Source organism: Antennarius striatus, chromosome 1 (assembly GCF_040054535.1).
Source record: "Antennarius striatus isolate MH-2024 chromosome 1, ASM4005453v1, whole genome shotgun sequence".
Taxonomy (NCBI): domain Eukaryota; kingdom Metazoa; phylum Chordata; class Actinopteri; order Lophiiformes; family Antennariidae; genus Antennarius; species Antennarius striatus.
Window position 1 is genome coordinate 30717457 of NC_090776.1, and position 24893 is coordinate 30742349.

At 40.4% G+C, this 24893-nt stretch overlaps 1 protein-coding gene across 1 annotated transcript in view; it reads left to right on the plus strand.

The window, feature by feature from the left end:
- The window catches only part of kif26ba (kinesin family member 26Ba), a 75146-nt gene that overhangs the window by 4275 nt on the left and 45978 nt on the right, over nucleotides 1-24893 (plus strand). Inside the window, exon 3 of the mRNA XM_068318076.1 lies at nucleotides 17806-18480. Within this exon, the coding sequence (XP_068174177.1) occupies nucleotides 17806-18480 (675 nt within the window). The remainder of the gene's footprint in view (nucleotides 1-17805; nucleotides 18481-24893) is intronic.

The window sequence follows — 24893 nt, forward strand, 5'->3', positions numbered from 1 at the left end:
TAGTTGCCGACAAAGTGTCTGCGTCCCGTCAGCTGGAAGATTAAACCATGTATGTTTACAAAATGAAACACATACAGTTCCATTTCACACATAAAATGGAAACAAAAAAGGACATCTGTGAATGTATTCTTTACTATCGATATCTATCTACAATAAATTATATATACAGTATATATATATATATATATATATACAGTATATATATACATATATATATACAGTATATATATACATATATATATACAGTATATATACATATACACACACACATATATATACATACATACATAATATATACACATATATAATATATAGTATATATAATATATAAAAAACCCTATATGCACAGTCTATATTAACTTCTAATAATTAGATGAGCAAACAAACACTAGTCCACCTGCCAAAATGCTTCTTCTTCTCCTCCTTTGGGCTTTTCCCTTCAGGGGTCTACCCCTTGGGTCCCTCTCATTCACACACATGTACTCTGTCTTACTGCGGCTAACCTTCATTCCTCTCCTTTCCAGGACAAACCTCCACCTCTCTAGCTTCTCCTCCACCTGTTCCCTGCTCTCACTGCAGATCACAATGTCATCTGCAAACATCATAGTCCATGGAGATTCCTGTCTGACCTCGTCTGTCAAAATGCATAATAATGGCTTTTTAACAAAGTGGTTAGTTTCGACCAAAACATATGCGTGGATGCATACTAAGGTGCATTTATATATATGTGTGTGTATACTATGTATGCATACATATGTAAATAGAGAGCGATAGAGATTTTTGATTTTTAAAATCACGTTTTCTCATAAAAGCCAAATTACAAGACAATCACGTTGACACAAAATCCAAAAGAGACTCACGTAAAGAGGAATTCACATCTCAAAAACAAACAATGGTAGGATTTTCAACAGTACTGTGGGTTTCCTGAACCAAGAACACATCTAACCTTTTAACACCCATCAAATTACAAAAAATACAGGGTTTTTTTTTAAACACCAGACAAAATAGAGAGAGGGAGAGCAGATGATGTCACTCATGATTCCATATGGTGTGTGTTCTGTTCGGTGTTGTACCCATTCCTAGGACTGCAATCCAATGTCGTTGGTCTAATCTGCTGGAGCAACTCTTCCAGTCTGGGAGTCACAGAATCCATTTCTTCCGTTACCACTGGGACTACTTTTGCCTTAAATTTCCCGGCTGGTTGGCCAACAGCTGCTTGTCAGTCTGGAACTTGGAGCTGTTGCAGGTTCTTAGCTCTTATTCTATTCTTTTGTTCCATCATTGTTCTCATTGAAGTGCTGGCTACCCAGAGACTCCTGGCTGCCCTGTGTGTCTCTTCTACTTTCAGCTCTTCCTCCTCAGTCTGGATTATCTTCCCTTCCTTTGCCACCATGTTGGCAGGCTTTCCCAGTCTGAATGACATTCCTTTTGTTATTGTGAGGTAAATCATCAGCACTGATCTGTCCTTCACTCATGATGCAATCATCAATAATAATAATAAAGATAAAATAACAGGAGGTTGTGGCGGTTTTCATACAGGTAGGTTATAGTCTGACACTTTCAATCTGACTCGAAATTGTTGGCAATCTCGATGTTGGTGAACGTTCTCGTGCACATAAATACATTGTGTGTTCGTTCCTTGCCCAGATGTTCACAGCGATGTCGATAAAAACTATGAAATGAATGTTCGTACGTTGAATATCTTGAGGACTACCTGTATATCATGTGAATTTACTACCTTTGAACTTGAGGCTGGTGATTGGAATACACACACAATCTGATGCTTTCATCTTTGTCTGTGGTCACATGCAATGACACTTTCCTTCCTACAATTTAGAATATATTAATCAGAAATAGACAGTTGTTTTTTGCAGGCTTGAAAACATTGTAATATAATTTTTTCTACATCAAACCGGTGGAATAAACGGCTCTACCTATAATCTACTCAACTGGCACCATCACTATCATTGTCATTCTAATGCAGTTTTAGATCCTCCTTACAAAATGCCAACATACTTTCAATGGTTTTAAAAACCCACATAATCAGAAGGCAGAATTATTTGTCATACCTGTGGCAATCAAGCAAACTAGATGAGAATTACGATCTGTTGCAGATGACTTTCCAACATTCACAAACAACAGGGGTCACCACTCTTGTGGATGTAGTCGCTTTATCCAATGCCAGTCACCGAGTAATGTTCACCAGGGCCAGCAATTTATCTGTAATTAGTCTTCATGTCAAATCAAATGGCGGGGTATTATCGCTGAGTAGTCTGGACTCAGAGGGGTTTATTTCTGCACACAGGTTCCCAGCTATCCTGTAATAACCAAACCCCTTACAACCACAGAACCAGGCCTCCCTTGGTACCTGGTGTTGCCACAGCAGCAACATGTGACAGATGTGAGCCGCATACATATCTCCATCAGCAGTAATAGGCTCCTCATAGCTGTGTGCATGTTGGTGGGAGGCAGGGAGACGATGAAAATATATGGAGCTCATGTGAATAATAGCACATATTGAGTTGTGTGTGTGTGTGTGTGTGTGTGTGTGTGTGTGTGTGTGTGTGTGTGTGTGTGTGTGTGTGTGTGTGTGTGTGTGTGTGTGTGTGTGTGTAAGATGGAATACACACACACACATACTCACAAACATGTAACTAGTGTGATAGTGTGCACACGTACAGTATATGTCTGTGTGGGTGAGAGAAAGTGCTGGTGTGTGTGTTAGTGTGTGTGTGTGTGTGTGTGTGTGTGTGTGTGTGTGTGTGTGTGTGTGTGTGTGTGTGTGTGTGTGTGTGTGTGTGTGTGTGTGTGTGTGTGTGTGTGTGTGTGTGTGTATACATTTAAAAAGAGAGCGATCATGCCCTCCTGATTCCTCTCAGGTGTGAAAGACATTACCATATAAAGAGGTGGCTTCATCAATAACAGCAAGACTGTGGATGGATGGATGAGTGTGTGTGAGGGGAGGAAGGGATGCTGATGCAGGTAGAATTTTAAAGCTTCTCATTGAGTTTATTTCAATTTGGTCCTTCCCCCAAAGAGCACACATACTGTATACACACCATCTCAGGATCTTGCTTATACTGTACCCACTCGGTTTCAGTTTCATCTTTTGCAATTTGTAAAATACACCAAAAGACAGAAAAGGTCGTGTATAATTAGAAAACGTATTAAAATGCGTTACTGTTTCATACATTGGATAACTCTCAAAAACCAGCTGGTAGTTTACACATTTTCCTTTAAAATTTGTAATGCCTGCATGCCTGAAATGTTTGCAGAACATCAGCTCATTAGTGCAAAATACCTGGGTGCTTCCAAATTAATCGTATCAGAGCAATAATGTACAATGTCATTAATCACACAATGTCTAACCATACAGTAGCTTTCCATCTACTCCTGTCATCTCAGTCTACAGATCTCAATCAGTTGGGCCTCTCTGGTATTTAATATAAAGATCCTCTTGGGAGATCCACATGGCATTTTCCCGGCACTTCACATTACCTGCAACTGGTAGAGCAAACAGTTACAACAATGTAGTTGTACATGTCTTGTTTCCAGAGATAGGATGGAGACAAAGAGTAACCCAGATTAAAATTAAAAAATGAAAGGAGGAAGAAGAGAAGAATGAGGTTAATGGGTGAAATGATATTTAGAGAAAAGGAGGAAAAGTGTTTTTCCTAATAGTGCTATCATTGTCATCACAGCCACTGACCCAGAGCGGGTACATCTAATTAGTCTAACTGCTCCAGATGGTAGGCTGCCACAATAAACCATTGTGTCTGTGAAACCTGTCTGCATCAAAGCAAGAAAAATAACTTCTCCAGTTCCAAAAGATGGCAGATGATGAATTTGAATTTGCCAATGTGTATTCATTTGGAAATCTAGTAGAATCACACAAATGATTATACATTATGTTTACACCATGGGTGCTAGCACCAGCTTAGTAGACTGGTGTACTCCTATATCTGCTCAGTGGTTGATTGAAGTCATTTTGATAATTTCTTGATGATGAAGAATGTTCTGAATGCTTGGAATGTTTTTTTTTCTTTGCAAGATCTCCTATCTAATAAAATTGAGATAAATTAAGATTTAACATACTGTATACAGTATATGAGTCGGGGCATATTGGGTATCAAGTTGACTTGATAATTATTATAATGATTATCAGTCAACACCTTAGTCATGTACTCATCACTTATTTCCTGTTCTTTTCTTTTTTATTCTAAATATACTCTTTCTGGCATTTGTATTGTAGTTAATGCCTTCCTATCATTGTTACATTTGTTTACCACTCCCCACGGGATATTTTCTCTCATTTAATTTATGCATCTATACATGCATGTGCTTCTGCATCACATATCGCTGTAGGTGGATTTGTGCTGACAATTCTACAAATTAATTGTCAACTTAAGGCTGGGATGACAAGCATCCGCTTCAGCATTCACAAATTCCAAGACCAGCACAAACATATCCACCGATACATCGCAGTGACAGACAAATGACATACATGAGTGAACACACACTGGCACACCGCTGTGTGTTCACATACATACATAATACACACATCAAATTGCCGCATGAAAACTCACACTGGCATGTTTGAACGTGTACCTCCAAGAACACACAGACACACACTAAATGGTAACAGCTCCTGCTGTTATGAGGTCCGTAGCTACCATGGCAACTGCATCTCCATCACCTCCATAACAGAAAGATAAATGAATACTTTATAGCATTTACAGTATATAGTAGTTATACATCTGTCTTTGTTGTCTGTGTTGCCTTGTTTAGATATTCATATTTTGTATGTTTTAGTGTGGAATGATGAAAAGATTGATATTACATATGCAGTACATATTGTATTGTTCATGTAGTATACTATTTGGATATAGTACATATGATTTTTTTCCCTTCTATGATCATTTATAGTTGTGCCTGTTCCTATTAATATGACCTAAAAAAACCTTTGAATTTAGATTAATTGACAAGGGTGAACTTTATAAAAAATACTGTGTACTGTCAATAACTTCTCAGTCTTAATTGCTGCCATAAACAAAAATGACTTAATCCAAATTAAATTGGCCCACAGCAGAACCCATAAAGAACCTTAAACATTCATGTTTAACTTGCCTGGCCCATCTTCCATTCAGACATGAAGTTTTCTGAAAATTGTTTGTTTATTTTATGTCATTTAAATGCAAAGTTAAAATTGAAAATCAATTCCTGAATCCACTACTTCATCCTTATCTGCACCAAGATGTGTTTACTTTCCGGCCCATCCCTCCGAGCTTGCTGCAAATACTGTATTATTTGTGTAATTCTGCTACTAAACAAATAAACACTGTCGTAATAAAACTGACAACTATCCACTGTTGGCCTGCACACACAGGCTAAGGACTGATGCACATCGTAGTTTCTAATGGAGGAACAGTGTCCAGTCTGCCTCTTGTCTTTCACTGAATATTTGTTTGCCACTTAATATTCGTCAGTTACATGCAATAATAACCATTGGCACTAAAAGGCCATACCGTCAAGTATATGATACATTTCACGAATGCAACAGAGTGGCAAATGTGTAGTATTTATATCTATGTTGCAGATTTTAAAAAAAGGAACCAGCGCTACATGCATTAGACTGTAGAAATGTCTCCTGTGTGTGGAAATGATTGGTTTATTGATCGTAACTTTGAAACCCTCAGTTCAGACATTATTTTTCCACTTTGTCTCCTAGGCCTGTGCGCAAACTTTTTTTTTCTTTCACATAATCCAGAGCAAAGATGAGGAATGACAGTGTCTTAGTGTTCCAGTCCTTGCTGGTGACAGCTCCAGCACGTCATGACACTGAAGTCTTTCATCGCTGAACGGTGTATTTGAAGAGCTGCTAACCACACGTTTATTGTTAGCCTACTGCTGTCATAAGCTGGTCTATCACACAGAAGCACACACGCCAACTCACACTTACAAACCTCATGCACACGTGCACACATGTGCGTCCGTAGACAATCAAACCATCAGACGGTTCATCTATCTTCAGCTCCTCACACCAAGAAGATCTCATGACAGGCTGAGGTGTGAGCGGCTGGGATGGTGTGTATGAGTTGCTGTGTGTCAATTTGTGTGTGAGTGTGTGCGTTTTGCACTTGATTTAATCCCTGTGAAATTTAAGACCGAGTTTTAACTTAAGTTAAATCAACTATTTTATTGTAGAAATTTCAGGGTCACCCTAGAACAACAGAGATATTTATGTGTGCATGTTGGTGGGTTGATGTAAATGATGGCTGTGGTAATGGAATCACCTCTCTTGGGCGAGTAAAAACATTTTAATCTTCTTAGACATACTGTAGCTCTCATCACCCGTTTCAAAGCTAGCCAGTTAACATTGTTTTATAAAATTTCACTAAAAATGCTATAGGTTGCTTTATAAACAATGTTTGAATGATTTACTTGAATCATGGGTCTTATTTTAGGATGTAGTTATTAGTTCTGTTAACAGTATATACACCAGAAAGGAGAGGTCTTTAGAGAAATACGAAGGGGACGTATATGTGGGAAGAGATTGGACATGCAGTAGCCTTGCATACCTTTGTGTGTGCGTGGGGAGGGAAGGGGGGGTTAACAGACCTACATTTTTGGGACAAATTTAGAGCTAGTACTCTATCAGTCAGTCTTACATGCTTTAAGTATGATAATGGCAGTCCTCCTTTAAACAGTGAACTGCAGGGCTGCTGTCTGTTTGTACACACACATTCCCTGCTTAACTATATAGGTTAAGAGGCTGTTAACGCAAAAGAGAGGATGAGAACAGACCTGTGTGGTTTTGTATGTTAAGCAGTACAGTGAGTCTATTTTGTCAGAGCATTATGAAGGGCAGGAGGTGAAATGTGAACAAGGATGACATTTAAGATGTAGTTTACAGCCCAGCATCAGACTTCACTGCAGTATGAGAGAATCATTTAAAAATAAAAAGCTTTTGTTCCTTTTTGAGGACTCAATGTTTGACATTGTTTAGAAAAACTTGAATTACTTTAAGCAATGTAGTAAAAAAAACTTTTCCACATTTGCTCAAGTGGGTACCATAAGCATGGCTTGATTTGGAATAGTATGAACACTCGATTTTAATAATAGAAAGACAATAAAAGAATTTGTATGTCCCAAAATAATAGCCAAAATTGAGAGCTACCTGCAATGTTAGTAGGCATTTCAAAATGCCCAACTGATTAACCAGATATACAAATTCTAAAAGAAAAAAATTGTAGAATGATAAACTTTATGGTGAGATAGACATTCATTTCATTAGGAATGTCAAGAACACAGTCAGAGGATTTTGATGCTGCTGCCGCCAATAATGACCAGATTCATTTGCAGAAACGCACCCCTATGAACGCCAAGCCTCAAGGTCCGAGTTCCTTCTGTAATGCCGTGGTTGTAGTGTTGTGTTCAAGTACAATAGATTACCTGTAAAACACAGTGTAAAAACTCTTGAATTTAATCTTGGAATGCGTCTCCCTGCATTCCCCAGCATTTATACCTCTGGGAATAAATGGAAAGTGATTTTGTGAGTGTGTGTGTGTGTGTGTGTGTGTGTGTGTGTGTGTGTGTGTGTGTGTGTGTGTGTGTGTGTGTGTGTGTGTGTGTGTGTGTGTGTGTGTGTGTGTGTGTGTGTGTGCGTGTGTGTGCGTGTATATATATGTGTGTGAGACAGAGAGAGACAGAGAAAGAATTAAATTGCCTGCTTGTTCCCAGTCTGCGCTTCAATCAGACACAGAGAACGGCCTGAAGTCGTTAAACTTTCCAATTACCTTGAGCAGATGGAGCCTGCGGGGCTCGATTTTGAGGCTATGAAATGGTTGTTGTTGTTTACTGTTATCGGTTATTGACTGAACACCAGGCCACAGAGTCAGAGAGACTTATACTGAACAAGGTTCTCCTCTTTATGCCTTATCTCCAAATATCTCTGTTGGCTTCTTTGTATGATATATTCAATTTCCCTCAAGCATCTGTGGGATATCTGAGGAAGCTAAAGCAATGTTACTGATTGTATGTTCAGGAGCAACAGCGATCTAGCAGTTGGCAACGCAGATTTGTGACCAGACTGCTGTCACATTGAATCCATGTGAACGCTGGGTCAAAAACATTCCCCTTTCAACAGCAACACAGCACTTGAGCTGGAGTCTCCAGCCTTCGCTGCTTCCTTTGAGTCAAGCCTCAGAGGGTCTACAGTGGAGCACTGGGGATGCTTCATCGAGCTCCTATGTATGAATGAGTGCTACTGTGTGATTATGAAGCCTTGAAAAAAGCAATCAAGCTCAGTTAACTTTCAAGGTTAGGAGAGTGTAGTTTTCCACGGTAATTCAAGCAGACCCTGAGGAGGTTTATGGTGTATTTGTAAGCATGCGAAAGCTCTTTGTACAGGCCTGGATGAACCACCTAACAAACTGATAACAACCCCTGGTCGGACACCATCCTTCAGATCTTTATATTTCATTTGATTTGTGCTAATTCTGTGCAAATCTTGTTTCCTTGTGTATATACTCACATATTAGCAGTTGTCAGGCAGTGAACCTCACTAACCTTGAGATGGAACGATCCTGGAGGGAGGAACCAATGGATGGGAAAAAAGAGGGGAGAAGGGTAAGACAGAGAAAGTGTGTTCAGGTGTGGGATATGGCATAATGGATTGTCCAACCCAAAAGCAATTTATCACTGTCATGGGGAGAGAACCAGAGAGAGAGAGAGAGAGTAGAGACTTAGAGAAGAATTGAGAGGAGCGTGAGGAAGAGTGAAGGGGAAATGGACAGGATGGAGTGCATGGGAAATAGATAAAAAGAGGACAAAAAAACAAGAGACATGTAAGACACAGACCCACTGACTCATTTGCATAAACAGGGAACAATGTCATTTAGCCTAATTTGTAAAAAGGATGAACACGTCACAGGAAATGCCACTAGTAGCTGCTCCCGTTCCATGTCTGCTGTATTCAGTGAGTGGTGTCTTACTCCTGAGGTTAATTTTTTGTTGTTAAGATTTTAATGTAACTAGCAGCTCTATATTTTAGTTTGATAGGCTGCCACTAATGCTGTCCTAATTGGACCCTTATAAGTCCACCATGGGGAGCGTCATGTTGACTTTGGAAGGATGTAAAACCTTCATTTAAAAAATAAACGGGAGCTGAGGTTTGTCTCCCAGGCCTTGATATAAATGGACAAAAAAGTGGGTCACCAATGTTAATATTTAGAATTCCAGACTATTTTTTATTTATGAAATATTACTAAACAATTTTTGCCTCATTTGAAATAAGATGTTATGTGTGGAGTCAAATGGTTGATGACTTATTACCAGTAATCACAGTAGAGAGGATGGCGACAAATGAGTGGTGTTCTTACCAAGTGGAGTGTTCCAGGAATACCCCCTGAGCCACCTCCGTCTCCTGAAACTTTCCCATCTGACAACAAGGATATAAATAAAGCACTTTCCCCACTTACATTAACAATGTAATGAAGCCAAGCTTGTCATGTATATTCAGGTGCCAGACAGCCAGGTAGTTGTCCAGCTAGCAAACGGGAAGTAAATTATTTTTATATAGCTTTCAGGAATCCAGAATAACTGCTTTAAATAATGGAAGATAATTGTTGTTGAAGTCCACTGATGATTTCAGGTCTAGGGACACTTTTCACAGCCAGATATGGACTGCACATTGACTCATGCTTTTTTCATGACCAGAAACTAGACAGTAATGTAAGGATCTCAGGAGAATAGGTCATCTGGAGATGACTTTCTTTTGTTAGACCTGCTAAATTTTACACTGGTGTGATTAGTGGCACTCGACAGAATGACGGCACCCTGAAGTTCCTCCTTTGGTAACAAATGCTTAATTTACTGGCGACTCTCTTGGAAATGGCAACCTAGTTTAAAAAGAGCTCCAGCAAGGCGCCAGCGAGCAATGTCCAACTATAAAAACAGGCATGAATTTATTTCATTTATGGGCAGCTGAGCACAGATGTAGATGCCCAGCTAATAAAAACCGCCTCTTTCCCAGTCATGAGCGTATTTACGTTGCAGCAGGGTTTTCGTCTGTCGAGTTAACGTTGTACAACCTGGGACAATATTCGTGTCTTGGTTTGTTAATGGGATGGCAGCCCTGCTCACACATAATGGATAAACACACAGCTTGGCAGACGCACATCCTTAAATATTCATGATAAAAAAATGCACTCATAAAATAATTTTTATGTTTGCATGAGAGAATGACAAGACTGGCAGTGAGAAAGAGAATGTGAATAGTTTATCTCATCTGTTCAGAGAATCTGTTTTTCATTTTTTTGTACCCTCTTTGATTGGGTTTCAACATCCCACTTCACTCCGATGAAGCAATGCTATTTTTGTACATTTGCATTTGTGTGTCCAGCGAGGAAAACAAAACTTTGTGGAGCAGAATAGCTAATGAGCACTTACCCCAAGATTATTCATGGTAGCATCAAAATAGGCAATTAATTATGGGTGTTGATCCCAAACAGCGGTGGGTGAATGCAGCCTCCGGCAGGCTGCAGACCAAAGGACGTCACCAAAGTGGTCTCAGGAAGTGCTTCAAAGAGTCTCTGAAGGCCACTTTTAAAGACCTTTTCACTGGCCTTGCTACACAAGAGTGGCTTGTCTACAGAAATTCAAAAAAGTAGTTTTTCAAAAGTTTATGATGTCCATGTGAAGCCAAGGTCTCCCCCTTTGAGCGAACTGTGCTACCCTGCACTCAGCAGGAAATAGTAAAGACTTTGAGAAGAGACAGTGAAGTAAGAAATAGTACAGCGGTACCTCTACTTACGAAATTAACTGGTTCTGGAAGAAATTTCATAAGTAGAAAATTTTGTAAGTAGAGACGTGTTTTCCATGCAAATGTCCTAATCCGTTGCAAGCCCCCGTAATTCCGACATGTTTTATAAAGCATAAAAATGCATCAAAACATGTAACAAATACATGTTACATTTAGATTATTACACAATAAAAGAGAGTTGTGTATAACGTAAAAAACCAAGAATAGAGTAAAGAATAGTAATGACGGTCATTTACCTTTTAACTGCTGTCCTCGTTGTTTTTTGCCCTCTTTGGTTCATGCCCTCTTGCCCCACCATGAACAGAGTGAATTCCAGTCCTCCTTCTGAACTTCTCCAACCACCCACACGATGCCTTAAACTCCTTAAACTTCCTTTTGTTTTAATAACGTGGTGATTGTAGATGCATTACGGCCATATTCTTTGGTGAGATCAACCAAACGCATCCCTTTTTCAGGCTTTTCTATCATCTCTTGCTTTGTTTGTACGGACAAAAAAAACTCTTTTCTTTGTCTTTTCTTTTCCTCTTTTCTCCGTCACTTTCTTGGGGTCCATAGTGAATACTCTAAAAGTTAATATATTTACGTAAAACTATCAGAACACCTCATGGGTCAAATGCCGAGGACACTTCATAGACACCTATCTAGCTACACACAGAGGTCCCTCTTAGCCAATGGGATGCCAGGATGCTAGGTAATAGCCAATGGCAGAGCAGCTATGAGAATGTTGCGTTCAGGAACCTGTGGGAGCTGAGAGTATCAGCCCATACCTTTCGTAACTCGAAATTTATTTAGTAACTAGAAGCAATATTTTCCTGTTGAGGCGTTTCATCAGTAGAACATTTCGTAAGTAGAGGTACCACTGTGTGTGTGTGTGTGTGTGTGTGTGTGTGTGTGTGTGTGTGTGTGTGTGTGTGTGTGTGTGTGTGTGTGTGTGTGTGTATATATAAGGGTGATTATTATAATATCTGAAACTGCAGATTAGCCTAACCCTAACCCTAACCACAGCATCATACAACGCACAGTGTTGCACTAACATCCAACCAACAGTATGAGCATACAGAATGCAGGTCATTAAAATACCCTATGGCTAATTAGTCATATTTATTATCAGTTTTTGCATTGCCGTGACAATACGAGCATTCTAAGACGTTTTTCTATGTTAATGCAATACGTCAGTGTCACAAAGGACTGTGTTACATATTTATTGACATAAATGTGTCCATTTGTCTTAATGACATTATGCAAATGTGTGTGCACATCCATAGTGTCTGAATCCAGCTGACTTCTCACACTGGATGATAAGAAGGAATGACCAATTAAAAATGTGATTAAAGGAGACATATTTCAGAGAAAAGAGAGAAGATGTTTGCGTGGGTATTAAACCAGGTAGAAGGAGAGATCGGAAACCTGCTGAATCTCCTGAGTTATTTGTCAGTGAGGGAAGCAGAAGGAACATAATTCTGATGAGGAGGAGGAATAAAATCTGACGAACCAGCTATTCATGCTAAGAGGTTATTTCTGTTGCATGCTGCAGAATCTGTGTCTCAGTTCATGTTTGCTCCATGCCCACACGGACTTCATCCGTTTTTAGTCCATCATCTTCACGCCGTTTTCCCTTTGTCCTTCAATTCTGTCTAGCTCCTTTCATGTGGTCAGGCCTTTATAATTTAGGCACAATATTGTTCTCATGCTATGAAGGCAAGTATGTATGGCAGCTGAATTGCTGCCCGTGGTCCAGCAGACAGACACCAGACTCACTCTTCTCCACACACAGATGATCACCATCATTCTCCTGACATGAAACCAATGTATGTGATGATGGGCCACGGATGAAGCTGACACACAGAGGCACAATATAACTGCAAACACACACACAATTTATGGTGTTTTCTTCACAGTGTCTTTCTGCTGGTTTCTGTCTTTCATTTTTATGATCTCTCCTTGATTCTGTCACTCCTGCTGTGTGTGTCCTGTCAGAGCAGGTGCCAGAGAGTGTGTGCATGTCTTCTGCATGAATACACGGATCCTAAACCTGCTGTGAAGCACGTGTGTGTGTGTGTGTGTGTGTGTGTGTGTGTGTGTGTGTGTGTGTGTGTGTGTGTGTGTGTGTGTGTGTGTGTGTGTGTGTGTGTGTGTGTGTGAAGAAAAAAGAAAATAGACGAAGATGTTAAAGAATACAGTATGGGGAAAGGTTAACCTTCCTTTACTCTCACCTGGGGCGGCAGTAGCTCAGTCCAATGGGGGGGTGGGGGGACTGGAGAATAGACGGCTCAAGACCCATGTGGTCCACAAATTTTGGAGTGAACTGTCAGAGGGAGGTACCAGTTCACCTCCAGAGTATTACTGAGGTGCCCTTGAGCAAGGCACCACCCCCTGACAAGTTGCTCATTTGGTGCGCCCCACGGCAGAGCTGCCCACCGCTCTACCTCCCATCACCTCCATGGCTAAAGCCCCTTGTGTGTGTGTGTGTGTGTGTGTGTGTGTCTGTACAATATGACACACAGACACACACAGACAGACAGACAGACAGACAGACACACACACACACACACACACACACACACACACACACACACACACACACACACACACACACACACACACACACACACACACACAAATTTTCAGGATTGTAAAAGGTGCTGAGGTCGCTGTTGAGTTAGCTCCGACGCCGTCTCAGCGGTTTCCGCTCCGTCTCATCCTTGCTTAGTAGAGTTCAGGCAGTGTTCTGCCCTTACAGAAGGGCATTAAAGTCTTCCAGACGATCTGTGGTGCTGAGAATGATTGAGTCACTCACAGAATACAGATGAGCTCAGAGGTGAGGGGATGTGTGGAAAGGATGGAAAGTAAAGGAGAAAAGAAAGGAGGTATAAAGATTATCTAAGAAACATTCTCTACACACAACCTAAAGGTGAACGTAATGGAAGAGGATTTTGTCAAATTTGACTGGTTAACAAAACTGCTTCTTCACAGAAATTCCTTAAATTGTTTCTGCTAACTGTTAACTCCTGTTAGCTCATACGGCTGCCTATACCAACCAAAGGGGTGTGTGTGTGTGTGTGTTGTTCTACTGTAAAAATAAAAGTGAAGCAGTACTCAGAAGAGAAGTGATTGAACTGGGGTCAATCCTGATGATTTTAAATCAATCTGATGATGATTGGAAGAAAACTCACCCACTGAATTTATGTGTGTGTTTTTCTGTTTGTACATGAAACTAAATCTCTCTCTCCTTCAAAACAAATCTCTCCTTTTCCACCATTTTTCACTCGGGCAGCTTGGCTGTTGCCCAGAAATCAGCTGATGTAGAGCAGGCAGGTCCTCGACTCTAGGACCATACTCCATACTCCACGTCCACTTTATGCTTCTTCCATTGCCTGTCGGCCACGTCGGTGTGTTGGAGTGTGTAACAGACAGAGGGGACCAAAGAGGCCCAGGGAGATTAAATGCTCCTTTTTGTATGGGTTTTTTGGCACAGATCTCTTTTTTGCAGTTCTGTCAGGAGATGCAGGACTGATTCATGATTTCAGTGCGGCAGTTTATTTTTATCTACCTCAAGCTCCATTTATATTAACTGACAAGAGCAGACTGTATAATACAACTGCCTGCTTTTCATACCTTTTCCCTCTTCACTGAATTTGACGCTGACTTAAAAAACCACATTAATACTGTAAATATATGTATATACAGTATATATATACAGTATGTATATACACACACACACACACACAGTGTGCCCTCGTTCCTCGTGGTTAATACGCTCCAGGAACCACACGCAATTATCAAATTCCGCTATACAGCGATAAACTATTTATCTTATTACTGTAATTTAAACGTTTATGACCCCCCCCATACTGATGTTAAACCACCTTCTATCTGTTTCACCTTTTCCTACACTCTGATGGACTGTTTAAAGAACTTGCGTCTCACATAAATCCGAGACTCACGGAACCTAACGCACTTACGGATGCTGTCAGCCAATAGAATGCGCGTACGGTATCATGTGACTGCCTACCAAAAATCTGCGATGAGGTGAAGTCGAGAGCGTTGATGCACGAATGCGTGAGGGCGCACTGTATACATTATACTGTATATATACAGTATATGTGTGTATACATGTATATATTCCATCTTTACTAATTTACAAGTAAAGTTTTAATTATCATGGTTTTGGTTTTGGTTTAATTTTTTTATAACTCAAAGGCGTCATTTCATGCAGATACGCTCAGTTTTAATTTGCGGCGGCCCTGGGGATGTGCCGTGTCCTGATGCTGCTATTATTGATCCTCCCTCAGCCAGATGATACAAACTCAGTCAATCATGTGTGAAAAGACAACATTTTGTAGGTAGCACAAAATGTGTCATAGGCCTGTGGCGAAGCAGGATCATTGAACCTACAGGGAAAAAGTGAATAAATGCATTCATAAGTAGTAAACTGTATTTAAAATGTTTTTGCACCTTGGCTGTCTGTGCTGCAGTCTGTCGCCTCTCATGCGTGTCAATCTGCAAACACGTTTGCTTTGTGCGTGTGTGAGAGGCCCAGAGAGACACACAAGTAGCTTATATTATGTAGCCTGCAGTGTGTGTGTGTGTGTGTGTGTGTGTGTGTGTGTGTCATGCCAGCCAAAAATGTGTGTTTGTTAGCCTGCCTGAATGTGTGTACACTATTTGTATGTTTGAAAAAAACATGTTCAATTTTTTATATACTAGTTTTTCCCACGTAACAAGGCAGCCTCTATATCACTAACACGTATCACCAGATGATCTGTGTGTGTGTGTGTGTGTGTGTGTGTGTGTGTGTGTGTGTGTGTGTGTGTGTGTGTGTATCTTGCGGTCTTGTGGTTTGTTTATGCAGCCTAGCAGACAGCTCTCATGCTCAGAGTGTGCATTTTGCTATGAGATGAAATGATCCTTTCTTTGGACACACACACACACACACACACACACACACACACACACACACACACACACACACACACACACACACACACACACACACACACACACACACACACACACTTGTATATTGATAGAGGAAACAGACTTGTTATTGACGGGCTCATGTTGAGTGGTAGTCAGTATACTACAAGTATACTACATTCATTCTCTTTTTCACCACACACACACACACACACACACACACACACACACACACACACACACACACACACACACACACACACACACACACACACACAGTCTTTTGGATGGATATGAAAGTTTTTATAAATATGTTTTTACAAATACTCAAAGGATTCATTATAAGGCTGTAAAATATATTGACTGTATTTTAATGAGAAACATTCCATCAGCCGCTCATTATTTCTCCCTCTGATCGTCACTCATGTCTGTTTTTATTTTATGTCAGATTAAATGTCTGAAATTGTCTAAATCTGCTGAGACCACCTGCGTCCATTAGACACCTATTGATTGGAAACTTGCACAAATGCTCTAGCTCTATAACTTGTGTATCGATTAAGCTTCTCTACACAAAGAGCTTACCAATCACTTTGATTAATAGTGTACATGCACAGCTTCATCTCTGAAATAATGTGCTGAGTCTATCAAATAAAAACCCAGCAGCTTGGGCAGCTGTTCTGACTGATGGTGTTGCTTTTGAGTAAATGGGGATTGTAATGTTCTGAAAATGCCGGAGCAGCTGGTTTGTAGTAAAGAGTCCATATCACATGGAGACAAATGTGTACAGGAGACAAGAGAAGTATCATGTGTCATTCTAGTGAAGTGCATTTTCCAAGAACATCTTTGTTATCCAACCCAAGTTAAAATAACTTGAGATAGTTCTACAGGCCACACCGGAAAAAGAATAATTGTATTTGTAGGTAATGGTAGCTATTAAGTGATTTGTCACCACCTACCAGATGTTTGGTTAAAATCTTGGTATTCTAAACAGACATGCATTTGCTGATAATACAATGACAATATACATTTAAGCCAACAATTAGTCACATTTTGTCATTTCAACCTCTCAAAAGGGCCTCAAGTGAAGCCAGGAAACTGTAATTTTTCTATTTAATAGCCTTTTGACAGATAAGTGCTTAAAAGATAACATTTGGGAAAATGTTCTTCATTGGGCCAAATGGGATTTAGACACAGATCTGGCAGATTTGGCCGTGTGTGTGTTTTGCTTGTGAAATTCAACATTTAGACCAGGGAGTCATTGCAGAAGATTTAGAGTGACTTTGGTCTGAGTGGCACCAATTAGTATGGATAAAAGTTCTGCAGACTTATACACACACACACACACACACACACACACACACACACACACACACACACACACACACACACACACACACACACACACACACACACACACACACACTAGAAAAAATGCAGAACACCAAGTTTCAAAATGAGAAACAGAAAAATGTGTTCATACTCTGGGTAGTTTTAACCCAGAATAAACTGTATTTTGGGTTGAATCAAGGATGCCGTCTATGTTTTGTTTTTGAATGCCGATGTTCCAATCTAGTGGTCTGCTAACCAGGCAGATTGTGCTCACCAGTTAACACATGAAAGTACAGATGATGTAGTTGTGGAATTCCTTTGAAACTATTAGAAGTTATACACAAGTGAAATGTTCTTTAACCACCTCAGAACACCAAACCCTGAACAAAAGCCACGGACCAGTTTCATGTTTTATTCTTGAAATGCACAACAGAGCATTCAAGTACTCTATTTTTATGATACGTATTAACGGAACCGAGACCGAACTGTTCTGCTTGTAGGGTTGTGCATCATTTTGATTCTGATTTGTGTCTGCTTTGTGTATCCTGGCTGTACAGCGACTTATCTAAAGTTGTCTAATTTCCTATATTCATAGTTGCAATTTGTTTATTATTCCATTCATTTCTGATTCCCCAAGTTTTCTTCAGTTTTTTTCTTAATGCTATTCTTCCTTTAGTTTGTTCTCAGTTATTTGTTCAGATGTGAGTCTAAATCCCAACTTTGTTTCTCTCTTCTAGGATCCGTCCTTCTCTCTTCTTCTTCATGATAAGCTCCAAGTTCCAAACAGTTCTCGGAGGGCATGGAATGAACGTGACAGTCGATGTGACGTCTGCGCTACTCACCTCACTCAGCTCAAACAGGAAGCTGTGCGGATGGTCCTAACTCTTGACCAGTGGGATTTGTCACCAACCTCATCATCTACAGCCCTGACTTTTAGACATGGATCACAAGGACTCTCTGGTTCCATGTCAGCTTCTGGAGCTGGGTCACGGGAATGGGCTCCCCCTTTTCTTTCTTCCCCCTCCTCAGCTGCCACTTCAAATCCTCCTCAGTCACCCTCCCCAAGCCCAGGCCAGACTCCAACACCCAGCCCAAGCCACGGATCATCTAACCTCGGCCATGGGACTCCTTTGTCGGGGCAAACATCCAGTGGTGCTACCACTAGCTCACAACCACAAGGCCCAAGCTACAGACTGGGGCCCAAGCCCAGCTCTCTGGGTCTAGGAGGTGGGATGGAGAGAAGGAATGGATCTCCTGTTTGTGGAAAAATTGGTTCCCATCAACCACCAGTGACTGGACTAAGCAGCCCTGGCCATAGTAGCGGTAACAATAGTAATGGGAGTGGGGCAGTATCAAGTACAGCAGCTCTGCAGGCCCGAACTAATGGAGGAGTTACACTGTATCCTTACCAGGTGAGACACCAAGTGTGTGTATGTGTATGTGTGTGTGTGTGTGTGTGTGTGTGTGAGATTGTGTGTGTGTGTGTGTGTGTGTGTGTGTGTGTGTGTGTGTACTCTCCAATGAGATTTATCCAACAGTGAATATGTTTTTGTTGTATATGATTATACCACATGGTAACCAGTTACTGAATGCACAGGAATGATGTGTGCTGGAGGTGCGTCTACCAACCATAGTTTGACATGTTCACTTGTAAGATAACATGTTCAGGCAGAATGTAGTTTAGATAATTACTTTCTTTCATTTGTAAGACACAGAATTCTCAACCAAACCGCCTCAGAGAGAGATTTGATTTTTAAAATGACATTCATTCATGAAGTCGATATTACAAGATAGTTAATGTTAACAACATCCAAGAGATTCACTCAAACAAGAACACACACTTCAAATAAAAACCTATCATAAGAAATGTGGGCAAAATAAACTTGAATTAAACCAAACACTGACTGAACATGAGTTCCCCCATGAACACGGAACATAAGACACCTTTCACACGCCATAGGTTCGTAAAAGCGTCTAAATCATTCATAGCTCTGAAATAGTTAAAATCCATTCTGTTTGACACATTCTTCTTACAATGGTTTCTGCACTGCAGTCGGACGACCCTTCAACCTTTTCCTTTCTGCTTAGAGAGAGATTTTGATTTTTAACATCACGATTATTCATAAAAGTCGAATTACAAAATAATCACGTTGACACAATCCAAAAGAGCATATTTATTTATAGCGTATTATGTTAGATAGATATACTTAGATATACTTTATTTATCCCAAACGGGGAAATTTAGGGTATTGCATATTTTATTGCATATTATTTGGTATCCTTCTTTCAGATTGATAGAATGATGACACCTGGTCAGGCCAAAGAAACAGTGATAGGATAAGAGTGGGATAGGAAAAAAATGATAGATGAGATTGAATGGGAAAATTGGTAATAGGATGATAAAAGATAGGCAAGGGATAGGAGATCAGAGAATAAGAGGGTAGGAATAGAGGGGATGGGATTGATCGTTTAGGAAGGAGCTGAGTGAATGGAATTGAGAACCGCGATAGGATGGACCCCAACGGGATAGGACAAAATTGGATATGAAAGGAGATGGGATAGAATAGAAGAAGTATGTAGAAGACAGCATAACAGATGACAGAACAAGACAATAGGATAGGACTTGATAGAGTAGGAAAGGAAGAGCTAGGGGTAGATATACAGAAGATTGGCTGGTGTCGTGTTAAAGGACTTTGGGTCATGAGGTCAAGTGTTGGACTGATTCCCATTTGTTATTGTTTGATGTTCTTTTAAAAAATATAAAAATGAAAGTATCAAAAAAATTAAAATGGAGAAGATGGGATCACACAGGAAACGATGAGGTAGGAGAACGGAGGATGGGATAGGATATGTAAAAAAGGGATGGGATTTAATAGGCCAGAAGAAGGGATGGAATATGGAAGGATAGGATGGGATTTAATGGAAAAAATAAAGGAGAGCACAGGATGAGACGGGAAAGGATAGAAGATAGGAAAGAATTGGGATTTGATAGAAGAAAATGGGATAAGATGTGAGAATATACGGTAGGATGGCATTCGATAGGAAACTATACAATGTATAGTAATATATGAAGACATGACAAGGGGAACAAAATGGAAGAACATAAGATAGAATATGATGGGATAGGACTTTGAGGGACTGGATACCATAGAGTTATACAAAACAGAATGGGAGTCAGTGGGACAAGGATGGCAAAAGCCAGGAAGGGATAATAGACAGGGTTGATAAGACAATGAGATTGGAAGAAAACATGATAGAAGGTGGGATAAGATAGTGTAAGGAAGGCAGAATGGGAGAATGGAATTTGATATAATAAAATATGTATGCGGCCAGATGGCTCAGGGTGATTTAGGGGACATACAGTTGAGTTCAGAGAACAGTGGATAAGAATGAGATGGGTACAAAAGATTCAGTTGACAACGCTTCTTGATCAACACCCTGCCTTGAGAGGAAAGGGACGCGTCTTCTTCAAGTGGGTGAAGGTAGGGCATAAAGGGGCTTCTGCATCGTGTAAAAAGTGAAATTGTACACTCTTAACAGTAGATGAGTTTTTAGGAGGAGGCAGGAAGAGTGAGCATAAGTAGATAAAAGAGGAGGATGTTAAGAAGGAGAAACTGCCCCAGGTGACGAGGCGGTTGAGAGGTGTGTGGAGAGAGGCACAAGAGTTAAGACCCCAGGGGCGATCCAGAGGTGTGTGTGTGTGTGTGTTCTACAGATGTAATAATTCATACAGTGATAATTAGGACTCTGGGGACTCTCTGTCACACCCCCCCGGTACCCCCTCATTCTTTCATCCACATTCCCTTCCTCTTTCTCCATATATGTCGTTAAAGCCTCTTTCTGTCCTTCGTTCTTATTATTTCTTTTTCTGTTTTGCATTCACTTCTTCTTCACCCCCTCTTCTATCTTGCTGTTCAATGTCTGATTATGTAGCCCATACCTTGATCCACAATTGGAAATTGCTTGGTTGGTGCAATGTCTGAATTTGATTGAAATAAATTTGACATAAGAGCTGTTCTGGTCCGTTTATAGAAATGAGGGGCGTTTTCAATTCATTAGAAAATAAATTTGCTCCTCTTTGTGAATGATTTAATGTATTAGGGTTATGTTAGGGATGTCTTATGGAATTTATTTATGCTGCTCTGCCATTTTAGAACATTATAATTACAATGTGAAGGTCTTTGTCCAGTGCAGCTGATGTCCGTGTGTAGTGTGCTTTTTGTTTAGCGTCAACACACCTTAAGTCATACATGTTAGTGACATAGATGTATGCATGCGTGTTTGTGTGATTTTATGTGTTTTCATGGTCTGCATTTCTGTGTACTTAATGAGATTTAGTATTTTTGTTGGTCTGTGGGTGTAAAATGTCTTGTGTGTAATGATTTTGATAGTAATGATTTTTTTTGCCAGAAAAGAGCATGTCAATAAATCCCCCTCATTTAGACTCCCCTATGAGACGACAACAGGAGAATGGGTACAGTTAGGAGAAATTGCACTAACAGACATGCTGAGATGTGGGCAAAGACTGGAAAAAGGGAATGCTAAAGGGATTAAGACTTAGAATAATAAACATTATCAGATATATGAGTGCATGGGAATGTGCTGTGGAGACAAACACCAACCTGTACACAATGTGACTATAGTGCGGTAGTCTATAATTAATGCTGTTACTGCACTGGGATAAGATCTGATGCAGGCTGGAAAAAATATCTTCAAACATTTTGAAACTACTCAGGAAAATGATAGATCTCTATATGGAATAAAGTCAACTGGAGTTATAAGTCCACTTAATGCAGACGCAGAGACAGCAATGAATCAGTGGACTTTGTGATTACTAGTCATTTTAATGAAAATTCCAGTTAATATCCCCTTTAAAGGCAGTCTGACTAACAAAGGTGAAGAAGGGAAAGACACAGGCTGACAGCAAAAAGGACTGGTTTTATTGTACTGTAGCTGACATTAATGGCTTGCTGGTTCAGCAATCTGAGTTCACAGCCTCCATGTACTAAACATTTTAAAATGAAGCAGATAGTATTAAACTGGATATTATGGGAGTTGTGGAAATTTAACCAGGAACAAATCTCGTTGCTGTCAGCGTGTTTTCTTTTGTTTTCAGACATAAATGGATTTGGTCACTTTCTAACTTTCCTTCTCTCAGGTGTCAGAAAATAAGTTGTCTGTTTGCCCTCATTCTGTCCTTCAACCGGCTAATTGGAAACAGCTTTATGAAGTGTGTGTGTGTGTGTGTGTGTGTGTGTGTGTGTGTGTGTGTGTGTGTGTGTGTGTGTGTGTGTGTGTGTGTGTGTGTGTGTGTGTGTGTGTGTGTGTGTGTGTGTGTACTTTTTTCAACCATTATCAGAGTTACGTTTCAAATTTGCAATGGTTAATTTCTGTTTGCCTCAGTCTGCCTTTTCCTTGGATATATTTGGATTTATTAGGACATCATTGATGGCCTAAGTTAGAAAAGAATGTGACCTGTAGGTCAAAAGGTCAATCCATCACAGGATAAATCTTTTTGGGGAAAGTGAAAACAGTTCCTGTCCCAGCCATAAAACCACCACTGTGGTGCCAATCTATCAAATCTGTTTACAAGCAGTCAGGCGTAATTTAGGCTCTAGGTTCTGACAAGGTAGAACATGTCCTCTGACCCCAGTTGACGATCTATAGTAGCTCATCTCCATCGGTGAAGACTCGTCTACAACACTCAGACACAACAATCCACCACAGCTACATTAACAGAGTCTCTCATCTCATCAGTTAAAAGAGGAATCTGAACATGCAAACAAACAAAAAACAACGATGTGTATATTGTCATTTCTTCCCACGCAGGAGATGTCAACAGTAATGGAAAGCCTTTCAGACATTCTATCAAATAATTTCCTACGCTGAACTACAAAACGAGCCGGCATTACCAAACAATGAAAAGTCTTAAAGTTGAATCTGGCAGCTTAGTTTTCTGTGCTGATCTAGCTGTTAAGATGGTTGACTCCCATGCAGATCACATGGGTTTGAGTCCTGGGTTGATGCCTTCACATGCCTACAGTTTGATTCAGACCTTTCGGTGTGCATTATTATTTATTTTGAATTTTTGGAAAACCTTGGAAATATTCAATTGAGCATCAGATGCAACTGATAAGTGTCCGCGCCGCTCCACATCCCCTTATGAGTGGGATTGAGTGGGGCACACGCCCAGATGTGCTCAGGCGTACAGAGAAGCAGTGAACTCAGGTGGCTGAGCTGTGGCATCGTCATAGTTGGATTGAAAATCTAACATGTTGGTGAGGAAGATGAGAAAAAAATCAAAGAAAACATCCCATGACTGGCAAAAAACCTCTCTACATGTACAGTACGCCCAATCCTTTGTAAAAGCAAAAGGGTGGTGGGTTTGGGATGTTACTGCGCTCTCTCGTCTCCCCACCCCCCACCCCCTTTACTCTCGCTCTAATGCAGCACAATACTCACTTTGCAACTTTTGTGTGCCCCCCCCCCAATTTTCTTCTTATCCTTTCATCTTTAAAGGTCAGGCACTCCCTCTTTTCACCGCAGTCAGCCCTCGGATTGTTTCACAGATTGCAGCATACCCTGATAAGAGACCCCACACACACACACACACACACACACACACACACACACACACACACACACACACACACACACACACACACACACACACACACACACACACACACACACACACACACACACACACACACACACACACACACACACACACTTGTGTGTAGCATGCATTTGTAAAAGGATGGTAAAATCAAATGAATGTAACAGACAGATGAGGGGCTGTCGCTCTGATGTTTTGAAATGAATTAGAATGATCTTTTTCTGTTAGTGGAGAAAGCCGTGATATGGATGAGTTACATGAGGTAGGGACAGTGAATGCATGCGAGTGGTCGCCTCGGTGTGGGTTTTTTATATCTTGTCTGGGGCGGCAGTGGCTCAGTTGGTAGAGCTGGTGGTCCAATGATTGCAGGATCGGCGGTTCGTACACACGTATGTACGCATGTGTAACATGTAGAGCATGGTCTGGAGCATAAAGATAATTTCCCCATGGGGGATGAATAAAGTGAGTTTGTTTCTTCTTCTTTCCGGGTACATCTAATAACCCATTTATCAAAGTCTCAGGTTTAGTTATTCAGTGGAGACATGATCATATTCTGTGTATATCTTTATAGACTTGTTGCGTTACATCCTCTGTACCATCTTTGTTCTGGTATTATCTTAATTTTTTCTCTTTCACCTAAAATCCTCACGGGGGTCATTAAAATTTAAATCCAATTTATGGTGCAATGCACCCCCGCCACAAGCACAGAACAACAGAAACAACTTATTTCAATAACTTTTTAGTCAGCATTCCATCTGTTTACATGCACATATCCAGATGAATCAGTATCGGTAACATGCAGTATCGGATTGTTAGAATAGAATCCATTTCTCTTCTGTGTGCAGTTCAGAAGCTATTTTACAAAAATAACTCTTAATGACTTGTGCTAAGAACTATGCACCGTTTCAACACAGCAAAGCTAGAGTCTTACGATGCTCAGAAATTAATGAGTATATTGTTTGCAACTGTTGGAGGTGCTGCTGAGTTAAACATAGGGTTTACAATCCTTCCAGCTCCTGCCAGTCTGAACTGTTGGCCCCCACATATTATTAAAGCACCTTTGCTCCAGTTTTCAGCTAGAATAATAACCCTCTTTGGGGACGTTTCTTCAATACAGCACATAGTTCTGCACTTTCCTTTCATCAGGATAAATGAATTACTGGTACAAAAGCTCAGGTAGCTCACTGTGCCTTTATTCCATGTGTT